Source organism: Drosophila grimshawi, unplaced genomic scaffold (assembly GCF_018153295.1).
Source record: "Drosophila grimshawi isolate 15287-2541.00 unplaced genomic scaffold, ASM1815329v1 contig_545, whole genome shotgun sequence".
NCBI classification, from domain to species: domain Eukaryota; kingdom Metazoa; phylum Arthropoda; class Insecta; order Diptera; family Drosophilidae; genus Drosophila; species Drosophila grimshawi.
The window spans coordinates 352,773-365,116 of NW_025063357.1; the positions used below are offsets into that span (position 1 = coordinate 352,773).

General features: G+C 38.8%; 1 protein-coding gene across 1 annotated transcript in view; it reads right to left on the reverse strand.

Annotated features, from left to right (window-relative positions):
• Positions 1–12,344, reverse strand: part of LOC6569970 (neurogenic locus protein delta) — a 52,317-nt gene that overhangs the window by 6,615 nt on the left and 33,358 nt on the right. The window contains exons 3-5 of the mRNA XM_032741842.1: positions 12,004–12,315; positions 7,054–7,120; positions 2,452–2,700 (exon numbers count right to left, since the gene is read on the reverse strand). Of these exons, the coding sequence (XP_032597733.1) occupies positions 2,452–2,700; positions 7,054–7,120; positions 12,004–12,315 (628 nt within the window). The remainder of the gene's footprint in view (positions 1–2,451; positions 2,701–7,053; positions 7,121–12,003; positions 12,316–12,344) is intronic.

Genomic DNA, 12,344 nt, shown 5'->3' on the forward strand with positions numbered 1-12,344 from the left:
GAGAGAAGAGAGACGAAAAAGAAGAGTTGAGACTGAGGCTGAGGCTGTCGTTGGTATCTGAAGCTGGGCCAAGAATGTGGCAAACATGTTTCTTGCGGGGCTGGGTCTGTGCCTGTGCCAGGAAGTAGGGGAGTTTTGCTGCTGCCCTCCCGCCTCATCCGCAAGGGTCTCTAGCTGGACAAAAAAAAACTAAATCGTGAAGATTGCGAATAAGGCAAAGCTCCTCTTCAATACTGGCCAACAGCAACAACAAACGGCAGCTTGAAAAAATGCGCCTGCAACAGTTTCTTCTTTTCATTCAAGCAGGAAAATTGCCTAGAAAATCACTAAAACGTGTTCTCTCTCTGAGGTTGCAGCTCCTGCTGCGGCTGCTGTTGCTTTTAATTCCCCCGCACGCAGCTAATATATATAAGCCGTAATATTGGCAATTGGCAATGATTTTTATTACATGCCCACAGACGGGGCAGTTGAAAGTGAGTTTATTGTAGTTGTTGTGGCAGTTGTTGTTGTTGGTAGTTGTTGGTTGTTAGCTGGTAGCCTGGTCTGAGGCATCGTTTCGTGGCTAGTTTAAATTTTCTTGTATATATTCTTCTTAGCTTGTTCACACGCCCGCAAGCTCAGGCCGAATTGTTGATTCTGTTGCTATCTTTAAGCTGTGCTTATTTACTTTCACATTATTCTAAATTAAAAGTAACTAATTTGTATCTATTACTTTAGCAAAAGCAACAGCTCACAAATCTTGTATAGCCACACAAGTTTCCAATGCAGCTGGGCTCATTCATGAAAAAGGCAACAAAGTCTAAATAGCTCATTTCCTTGAAATTAAAACCAATACACACACTGTACACACACACACTCACACACGCACGCACAACGCAGCGTTCATTCAGAAAAAACAAAAAGCAAGTTGGAAACCTTTTTGGGCCAATTTAATAAAGGCAGCACTCACTTCCACATGAGCAACTTATTTTTTGCACGTTTTGGCTTTTTATTTGCTGCTGATGGAAAATAATTTTCGCATGTGTGTGTTTGTGTGTGTGCCTTAATTTAAGCTCATTTTTGCGCATTTAACTTGAAAATAAAGTATAGCAGCAGCAACAACAACAGCAAGAGCGGAAGAGGCAGCTGCTGTTTTACCAACTTGCTTAACCACCGGCAGCAGAAGGACACCAAAAATTGTGTCCGAAAAAAAGCAAGCTGGACGAACCACATTTAAGGTGTAATCAGCCATGGCCATAGCCCCAAAGGAAGTTCTTCTTTCTGGTCGCGTCCTCAGCAATGTGCGGCATGCAGACGACGTCGACTGCAACTGCGACTGCGACGTCAACAGAAGATACTCAAAAACGACATCAACCACGAGAAGGTACATCATGATGATCAAGAAGCTGCTTTTGTGTGTGTGTGCGTGTGTATATGTGTGTGTCCACACCACACCTCAAATATATATGTATATATGAAACCTGGGGCCACTTGCACTTGGCGTGGGAAGATTTTTCAGTTTTAGTGATCTGATTCACAGTCCCTACAATAGGTGTGTATGTGTGTGTGTGTGGTGTGTGGTGTGTGTGGTTGTGTGTGTTAGTCCCCCGAAAAATGCTGCATAGGTAGCTGGCTGCTGGGCTACTACTAAAAAAAGAGTCTGTTTGAGTTTTGTTGTTTTTGTTTTGCTTCTTCTGCTACTTCTTGTACTCTTGCCACATGTGGCAGCGGCTTCCTCAGTGATTTCTTTTAGTTTTCAGTTCGTTAGACGTTTTGTTGCGCCTGTTTGTTCTGCCCCATGCCAAATGACAAATGATTTTTCCCCCATCACAACAACAACAACAAAAACGGGTACAAAAACTATAAATTCATTGATTTTTAATTTATTTGTTTGACTTTATGATTTTTTCCACTTTTGGGTTTATTTTTACTTGTTTCGTTGTCGATATTTGAATTTTGGTATTCAAATATTTTATTTTTTTGTGTGGCGTTTTCGTCAAATCATTGCCAGCTACGCATTGAAAATAATTACACTTTTAATTCGTTAGCAGCTCCTTGTCTCTCTCCGCTCCTTCCCCTCCCCGCACCCCCTTCTCTTGCTCACATTTTATTTATTTTTCATTTTTTTTTTTGTTTTGTGTACAATCATCTCATTTGATTTGACAAGCAAGTGATTTTCAATAATAATGAGAGTTGCCCGCGTGAAGTGCGGCACAAGAAACGCGGCGCGTTCTGTCCACTTGACAATGCGGCGGCAGCAACAACAATACAAATAATAATAACAACAAGCAACAACAAACATGAGCGCAGAGCTTCAGCTCGAAGAATGCTAGAATCGATTTGCGGCACACAACGAAGAATGGAACTGAAGCTGTTTCAGTTGTTGTTGCTGATATTATTTTGCCCTCTCACTTATTCCTCAAACCCAAGCCAAATCCCAATCCCAATTCTGATATCTTAAGAGATACTTACGTTTCTCGCAGTAGGTGCCCTGCCAGCCTGTGAGGCAGATGATTTCACCCGTTTCGGAGCATGTGTAATGGCCAAATTGATCGTCACGGGGTCGACAGAGATTCGCACAGCCAGATCCGTAATAATGCGGATCGCAGGTGACACGAAAATCATATTCAAGCGATGTGTGCTGTGATTCCGATTTGTTTGTCTTCCACTCGGAGGAGACCTCGAGAACTTGCTGCACCGAGAGCCTCTGGATGAGCAGATCTGAAACAGAAAGAAAAAATAACAATAAAGATAAGTAAATTGTGTGTGAGAAAATTACAAGAAAAAAATGGAGAAGAAGAAATGTGTGTAGATAGCCCTAATGAAGATTAATTGGATTCAAGTTACAGTTGAACTTGGGAGGCGCTGCTGGCGCTGGCCTCCTCCTCATTGGAATTTTGAGAGATTACAAATCCTAAGCCGAAAAAAATTCAAAACTGGCAAACTCGAAAACTTGCGCTTGTCACAAGTGCCACGCTGTAGCAAGGTATGCGGGGCAAGTACTTGCAAGTATTTGCGGGCGGCAACAGGCAGGCAGTCACTCAGCCAGGCAGCCAGCCATGCAACACACGACCAACTGAGCGTCAGTTGCATTTTCAGCTGTTTGCCTGAGCGGGACCGGTCTTTAAAATTTTTTTTTTTCATTTTTTGAGAAACCATTGGATGGCAACTTGTTTATGTGTGTGTGTGTGTGTATGTGTGTCTACACACATAGCTGTTTTATATAGCCACATTATGCCATGGTCTATAAAGTAAATTGCAGGTGCATGACTATTTGAATTGCAGGCAGCCAAGTCGAACCTAAGCCCAAGAAGTTGAAGCGGGCCAAAAGAGAGAAGACAAAAAGAAGCTAAAAAAAAACCATACAAATAAAAAACCGATGCATAAATCTCTTGCAATGCAAAAACGGCAATATGCTTGATGCTTGATGCTAAATGCTCAGCTTGACCATAAACCAAAAAAAAAAAAAATGCAAAGAACTCAGTGAAAATATACAAGCAAGAGTTTGTGCAAAAAATAAAAGCGATCAGCATAAAAAGAAAAGAATACCAGCCAGTGAAAGTGGCAGGGAATAAGTAGTAAAAAAAGTGGCACGGAATAAGTAGTAAAGAAGTGAAATGAATCGGTAGCACCTGGCAGTGTATAATGACAGAATTTCTAAGTTAATTATTTATTTAATTTATTTAACCACAAATTTTAAAAAGTTTTTATTAAATTAAAATGAAAACTAAAAAACTTCAAATCAAATTATTGAAAATAAACAGTGAATAATTATTTTAATATTAAAAATGAAAATATATAAAAAAAAGTAAAACTGAGAATATAATAAGTCTGTGGATATTAAAATATAAAATTGCTCCTAATTTTTAGTAAAGTTTGTGGAAAAAAAAAACTCAACGACACAAAAATTAAAGACAGCCAGCTACGAATATGGTCAGAAATGTTGTTGGGCCAATAAATTGCAAGCTGCAGTTGACAAAATATTCATACTCCAATATCAACTAATTAATTACCAAGCTACCAAAAATATGCTGATATAAGTCAGATATATATATGCATGTGTGTGTGTCTGTGTGTGTGTTGCACAAACAAAAATTCTAAGCGAACTGTAAGTTGTATTTTTATTTATATTTTTTTATTGGCCAAGTCGTGTGCCTCACCTGACGTGGCAACATGGAAAAACGCTCAATGCAAAACTCGCGCCAAGCAACAACATTCCCCAAAAAAGCGCAGCTTAAGGCAGCAACTAAAATTGACAAACAGACGAATGAAAAAAAAGAATTGAATATTGTGTGTTGTATGTTGTATGTTGTGGTTTTATTTACATTTGCAACACACACACACAGACACACATATACGTGCAGCAGGCGGATTTGTGGCATGACAGGTTATTAGGCGACGTACCGGCAACGCTTCAAGCGAGACGCACAATTTGACTGCAAGTTTTTGGCGTCCAGTTTGGCCAGTTGGCCAATGTGGCAGCCAATAAATAGACAAAAAATGCATACGCAAAAAACGGCATTTTTTAATTATCTATAAAAGTGATGCAAAAATAAAAAAAAACAACAGAAGACATAGCTAAGTGAAAAGTTGCGTGCCACAACTTTCGCAACAATTGTTGTTAATCACATGATTAATTAACCAACTTCGCTCAGTAGCGGAAATAAATCCAAGTGGGACTCATCTTAAAAACAAAATATACACAAGGAGAAATTTTGTACAGGCTGTAAGTCTTTTAACAAATGAGTCGCAATTTGTGTGTGCAACAAATTTAGCAAAACGGTCAACAGCATTTTCAACTTGACGCCGACAAGGGGCAAGGCTTTTTCAACATACAACACACAACTGCAAACTGCAAATATTTAGTCACAGTCGCAGCAACAACGCGCTGACTTCTGCCAAAGGAATTTATAAAATACCATTTTATCAAGACACACGACGACGACAAAGAAGAAGAAGAAGAAGACGTGGACGGCGGCGGCAACGAGTTTTGTGTGGCAAGAGGGTTCTTCTCTCTTTGCCACTGCGACTGCGACTGCGACTGTTGCTGGGCTGCTGCTGCTTGATCCAATGAGTTAAAATTAAAAGATAAGCATTTTAACAACATCGGCAAGAGTAACAACAACACCAACGTTGCAACTAACAACTTTGGCATTGGCAGAGATTAATTGGTAGGTAGGGATAGGTGAAAAAAACAACAACAAAAAACGAAAAGAAGAAGAGTAGGAGATGAAGGAAACCAGCGAAAATCTTAAGAGCATGAGTTGAAAGATTTCAACGCATCAAGCCAAGAATCACCTTGCAGCACGATGCTACGAAGCCGGTCAAGCAATGTGTGTGTGTGTGTATATGTGCCTGTGTGGCTGGCAGGCATACAACTGTTGGCCTCTTGCCTGCAGGCAAATACTGGCGAAAAGGTCGAGGACTCCCCCCCCCCCCCCCTCCTCCCCCACGCAACCATGCCACGGTGTGGCTGCTGCAGGTTTCTTTCACTGTTTTCTTGCGCGTTTTTTTTCCTTTTTTTTAATGTAATTTATGTTAAATGAATATAACAAAAAGAAAAAAAGAGCTGCTAAACTTGTTGGCCATCGAGACAGACGTAAACTTGCTACGCAGCCGTGCCACAAATATGCGGGAGATCGTTCAACAACATCAACAACAACTTAAAATAATGAAATTAATCCTTGACAAGCGCTTACAGCGAGTTGCAAAATCTCCGTAAACTTTAAATGGTTAATAGGGGTGGGCAGCAACCCAGTCGATAAAGATCTATTGGGTCTGGGCCACATGCGCCTAGTGCCACAAATTGTGGCTCCTCTCTAGGATATCAGCAGGATGCCAGCTTAAAAAGAGAGATAACCAATTAAAATTCCTTTAAAGAACAGAATATTAGTAGAAAATGTTGAACAAAACAGTGCTTAGCACAAAAACAAAATTCCTATGAATTGTTCATAAATCTTGAAGTGAAAGAAATGTCTACCAAAATTGTGCAGGTATCAGCAGCTGTAGCAAATCCGAACAGGTAGTGAACCATTGTGTGGGAAAACTCTCTCGAAAATAACAAAAAATCATAGAAAATCGAAAGAAAATGTGTTGCAAGTGTCCTTGAATGCTGCATGGACACATATTTTAATTCGATTGCCAGCAATCTGATTTTTGTTGTGTGGTCCTTTTATCGGGCGGCTGAATCAGCGATCATGTCGCATTGTTCCAAGATGAATTACACGCCGTACACGATCGCTAAATTCCTTAAAAAACAAAAACAAAAAAAAATCCTTCGACTAGAACTAAGAGTTCGTGATTAAAAAAACAAAAAAAAAAACAAGCAAACACAAGCCAAGCTAAAAAAAACTAAATTGCATTCAGTAAGTAAACGACGGACGACAGAGAGACTGACAGACAGACCTCAGCACACTTCCGTTCCGAAGGCGAGCAGACAACAAAGGCGACAAAAAAGTCTGCTGTGGTTTATCCCTGACTAAAAAAGGGAACCATACCTGACGCACACAGACCTGTGTTGTGTAGGCTGTTGTTATTTAAAACCACTCAATGTGCCGGAAATCTTATACACACACTCGCACACACACACATCATAAGTGTTGAACTTTAGTTAGTTGCGCAGTTAGTGTGCAACTAGAAATTTGAGTTTGAGTATCAGGTGTCTCTTTCTTTCTACTTTTTTTTCTACACTACATCTTTCTTTCAAGGATCATCGCTAAAGCATATTTACTGAACCAGATTTTGAGCGCACAGGAAGCAGGATGCAAGTTATGAATTAAAAATTTATCAATAAAGTAAAACACAAAGGAAAGCAAAATGTACGTATTTGTAACTTTAGTTTTTTGGTTATGTGTCAGGTGTCTCCCTCTCCCTCTCCCTTTTTCATTCGCTCTCTCTCTCTCTCTCTCTCTCTCTTTGCTTTCACCCAAAAAGCAATTTTGGGAAACGCTTTTGAGCGCACAGGAAGCAGGATACAAATTATGCATTAAAAATTGAAGGCAGCAAAAATATTTACCAGGATATGCCCAGGAAAAAGGGATGTGATTAAAAACTTGATTTTTTTTGTGTACTTACTGTTTAAGCGCGCATTGGCACTGTTATTCGTATCGTGCCAGGCTTCAACGATCAGCGTGAAGGTGCCCTGCAATGTAGAAAATAAAAAGAAAGTTAAACAATTGTAGCAAACAGCTAAGTAGAAATTTATCTGACATATTTTCTATTCTTGATAAAAAAAAATGTAAGAAGTAGAAGCAGATATTTATAACATCAATTGTATATTGTCGATTAACGCACAATAAAAAAATTAAAAAAAGGTTTTGAAAGGTAACAAAATAATAATAAAAAAAGCTTCTTTTTACAGTTTATTGAGACATAATAAATAAAAAACAATACAAAATAACAAATACAATAAGTAGAAGCAGCTAACAAGATATTTATAACACAAATTGTACATAGTTAATTAAAACACAATAAAAAAAATTTGAAAAACATCAATTGTAACAAAAAGTAGCAGCAATAAGGTCAGGCGTAATCAAAACGGGAAGTGAATCGTTTTGTGTGTCTTCTTTTCGTTTTGTGGTTTAAACTCAAACTCGCACTTATAGCCTGATGTGATCTGATCTGGGGCCCCATAACCAAGTTAAGGCTAATAGCTTGAAAGCTTTTATAAATGCCACAGCAGCCCACAGCCCCCAGTGTGCCTCATTATAGACAGATTATGACAACAGCGCAGCACCAACCAAAAGAAAAAGAAAACATGCTCCAAAGACGCCCACATGCCACAGACAGACAGACAACAAGCCAATGAGGCAAACACTAATGCAATGAGACAGACTGCAGGTTACACACACAAATTCAAATGCACAGCAGTTTGCAACTGGCAGCGCCCTCAATTCACACTTGATTACAAATGCAACGAGGAGGCAGGGGCAGAGTGGGGGCCATACAAAAACCGGCAGAGATGACACAAAATGTTGCATATATGCGTGTTTATATTATTGGCAATAGACGAGAGTCGCCGTTTGCAGAGGTGGCTTAAAACTCTAAAGCAAGCTCGACTACTTGAGCTGGGCGTGTTTTTTGATTGCGTATTTGAGTTCGAGTTTGAATTTGAATTCGAGTTTGAGTTCGGATTGCATTGCATGTAAATGACTAATTTTTGACTAACTTTCGATTGTTGTTGTTTGTTGTTGTTTGATGTGTGTGTGGGCGGCTGATGTAGAATTAATTTAGCTGATAAGCCGCAGAGTGCCGATTGATTGCATAAGCAGCTGGCTGAAGCGAATTGCCTTTGTGGTGTGGCCAGACATTGAAAAGTGCATTTGCCAATAATCAAGCTGATGGGCACGACAGGAAACAAATCAGACATCTGTACTTATATACATACATACATATATATATATATATATACATATAAAACTATATGCATATATCATCGGCAGTTCACAATGGCAACTCAACTGAAGCACTGCAAATGTTTATTGCAAAATTAAGCAGTTTTTAAATGCATACAATAGATTTATCAGTTAATCAATTCAGATTCCCCCGTTGTTAAATTATATATAATAAATTATTATATATATGTATTTATTAATATTAACTATAATACATACATATACAAATATTGTAATTAGTAATTAATTTTTGGGCTGCTTGCTTTTTTGTGTTTTTTCCATTGTCTAAAACTTTTGGAGATTAATAAAATAATAAATGAGCTGCTCAAAAATATTGTTAGTAAATAATATATAAAAATCATATATTTAAAATAAATAATAAATAAGCTACAAAACTATGCTGAACAATATTTTCACTACTCGGTCGACAATTTATGAGTTAATACAGGGCGCACATTTACTATAAAAAAAAAAAAAATATATATATATATATATATTTATATATATTTATATATATTTATATATATGCATATTTATGTATATGTATATGTAAATACCTATATAGTATATATGTCTATATACTTATATATGAGCTCCAAAAATAAATGAGCCACACATATATATATATATATACACATATATATACACAGATATACAGAAGTACACGCGAACGTGTATCGCGTGCAACGGCGCTGTATATCAACGTCAATATCTGCTGCTGCATAGGGTGAAGTGCATGCCAAATGCATAGGGCGCAACAGAGTGGGAGTGGCAGCCAATGCAAGACAAGACAAGGCAACACAGGAAAGGCAGAGAGAGAGAGAGAGAGAGAGAGAGAGAGAGAGAGAAAGAGGGAGGCAGACAGACTGACAGACAAAGCCAAAAGTAACAAAGTTCAATACGCAACAAGCACCAGCAGCAGAAGCAGCAGCCACAGACAACGTTCAGCATCAAACTTGTCGTTGACTATTTTTAGCAGCAACTGCTGAAGGAGGAAGGGAGGGGGTAGGGGGATGAGAGGTTGCCCATCTCCGGCAACCCCCAAGAACATCTTTGCAAGGCATGCGTATGCATTGCCCTCTTCCCGTTCCCTCTTCCTACAGCCCGTGCCACACGCTTTTAATTAAGTGCAACATTAAATTAGTTGATGCCGCGACTCGACTCTGCACGTCTAGTCGCTTACTATAATTAAGTATTTAGTATTTAGTTCGACCTAGAAATTAGTCAATTCTTTGTCCTTATTGGAAATGTGCAAAAAAGCAAACAGTTTGTAAGTTTCCTTCTATTAGGATATTTTACTTTAAGCAGCTATTCACCCGAGCCAGGGCGTACCCAGTTATTTGCAAAGGGTGAAGTGGAGGTACTTTCCTAAGGGGGTTGTGAATTAAAATGATTTCATCAATTTTAATCTAAGCTGCTTTGCGTATATAATAAAATATTATATTCTAGTTAAGTTCTCTTAATTCTCATTTTCTCTACTTTTTGCTATATTTGACTCAAATTATCTTTATCGTCCGCTTTTATATCATTTTATTTAAGCTATATTAATCCGGGAAAAAAATAGCCGATCATTTCTCTCTATTATTTTGTTAATATCCCTCTTTGTTGGATATTTGAGTTTAGCTAATAACTCAAGCACTATTTGTAATATTTTACTTATCTTTCCCATTTGGTGAAAATAGTCATTAATTTCCCTATATTAGCTTGAAAGTTTCCCGCATCTAGTTGTATTTGACTTGAACTCTAGATCCGTCTTATGGATTGTTTGACTTAAATTATCTTGCACTCCATTTGCGCAAAAGAAGTTGTTAATTTCGCTTTACTAATTTATTTTAATTTCGCTCTTTTTGGGCATATTTTTGCTTATTTGACTAACTCTATCTTAATTCCCATTTGCGGCACGTGTTGCATATTTTTGCATTTGTTATAGAAACGCTAATTGCATGTGTTGCAAATGCGCATTTTGCATAATTTTTTCATTTGGCTCCGCAGCGGCAGCTGCTTACACATTTCACGTGCCGATATGTCTAGCTAGGTATTAGCGTGTGTTTCAGTGTGTGTGTATACAACTTGCCCTCACCCTCAGCCTGCCCGGCTTAGCATGACTTTGCCACTTTAGTCAAGGCATACGATAATAATAGTGACGCTGCACATGCGCAAACAATTAGGAAGTAAAGTGTACAAAGAGAAAGAGAGAGAGAGAGAGAGAGGGAGCAAGACAGATAGATAAAGAGAGAGAGGTAGGGGGCAAACCCACCCCTTAAATTAGGCGCGCACAGCACACGCTGCGGGCAGAAGAAGAAGCAAAATACGTTACAAAATTAAACCGGGTTCCTCAACTTGGGGTGAACAGCCCAACCATCCAATCAGTCCGTCAGTCAGTAGCCGTTAGCCGTAAAAAAAACGAAGAGCGCGAACCATATATTTGAAAAATAGCGAATGTGCTCATAATACTGGCTAAATAATTAAGAAATGGCATGCCCCGTGTCTTGGCCACTGGAGCATAAAAGAAGTAGCAGGCAGCAAGAGCGAGCAGTAGTGGTAAGAAAGAATTCGATTAGAGTGCAGGTATTTCAAATTGTTAGCAATTTATTGGGTAAACACGTGCGCAAACGACTTGTTTCATACACTCAGAGAACCGTAGAAAACCCACCTGATTTAAAAACTTCTTTAAATTAGAAAAACTTTCTTTTCTATTTTTCGAAAATGTAGGACATACATTTTTGATTTTTTAAATTTTAGAAAAACTTTACAAAATCAGAGAAAAATACTAATTGGAAAGTGAGTTAAATATTCTGGGTGTTAGAATTAATATTCTGGGGGTCATTATTTTTTATTAATTATTTTTTATTTATTTACCCTTTTTTTAATTTTAGAATTTTCCCAGTAATATAATCGTCCACTTTAGAAATTTACTTTCTGAATAACAAACTGAGTTAAAATGAGCTCTAAGTATACCGATGTCATATAAATTTCAGGCTGTTTGTTTTTCCGAGTGTAGGAAGTAAAAGCTGTGGCTTATATCTACACAAATCTGCAGAGGGTGATCAAGAGTCAAAAAGCGAGTCATATTAAAAAACAGAAGAGAACACAAACGAACGTTACTTTTTTCAGGGGTTGATAATAAACTCGGAAGTGGAGGTAAAAGAAGAAGAAGCAGAAACTAAAAACCCGTAGTCAGCGAGCTGGAAATTGTCGCTGGTGGTGCAGCAGGCGCGCCGCGGCACGCGTTCTTCAGTGCATTATATATATACATATGCTTTAATAGTCGACAGATGTTTGCGGCAACAACCCTTGACAAGGACACAGAGAGCAGAGAGCAGATCGCAGAGAACGCTGCAATTACGGGCGGAAGTAAGTACGACGCACAGTCGCCGCCACGCTGCAACTGCAACTGCAACGGCAACGGCAGCTATAAAAAGCACCGAAACACACAAATTGAAAACAAACATAAAATACGAGTAAAAATCGTTTAAAAGAGACAACACTGAAAATATATATATTTTTTATTGACTGACTGACTGAGTGACTGACTGAACAAAACTGACTCACCCACTGCACTGGGGGAAATAATCTAAATATAGTTATATATATGATGATGATGATGATTTTGCAAGTGTATTTTACTCACCGGCCAGGCAAAATTGAAGGCAAACTGTATGGGATTGGTGAAGCCCTTCGCTTGAAGACTCTGCGCATCGGAGAGATTGAAGGAGTTCTCGCCGAGAATTGGCGTCACCACATCCCCGTATGTGCACTGCGACGTTGTGTCTATCGTCGCCTGATAGTGCTTGAGGCACACACGAAATCTCGTCTTGCATGTACCGATGCATTTGCCCGTTGTCGCATCCGTTGCCCCGCTGCAACAGTGGCCCTCATTGTCCCGGCCATGCTCATTGCTAAAGTATTTCAATCGCAATTCAAAATTGCCGGAACTGTGGACCTGCAGAGGGAAAAAGAAAGAGTTTTAGT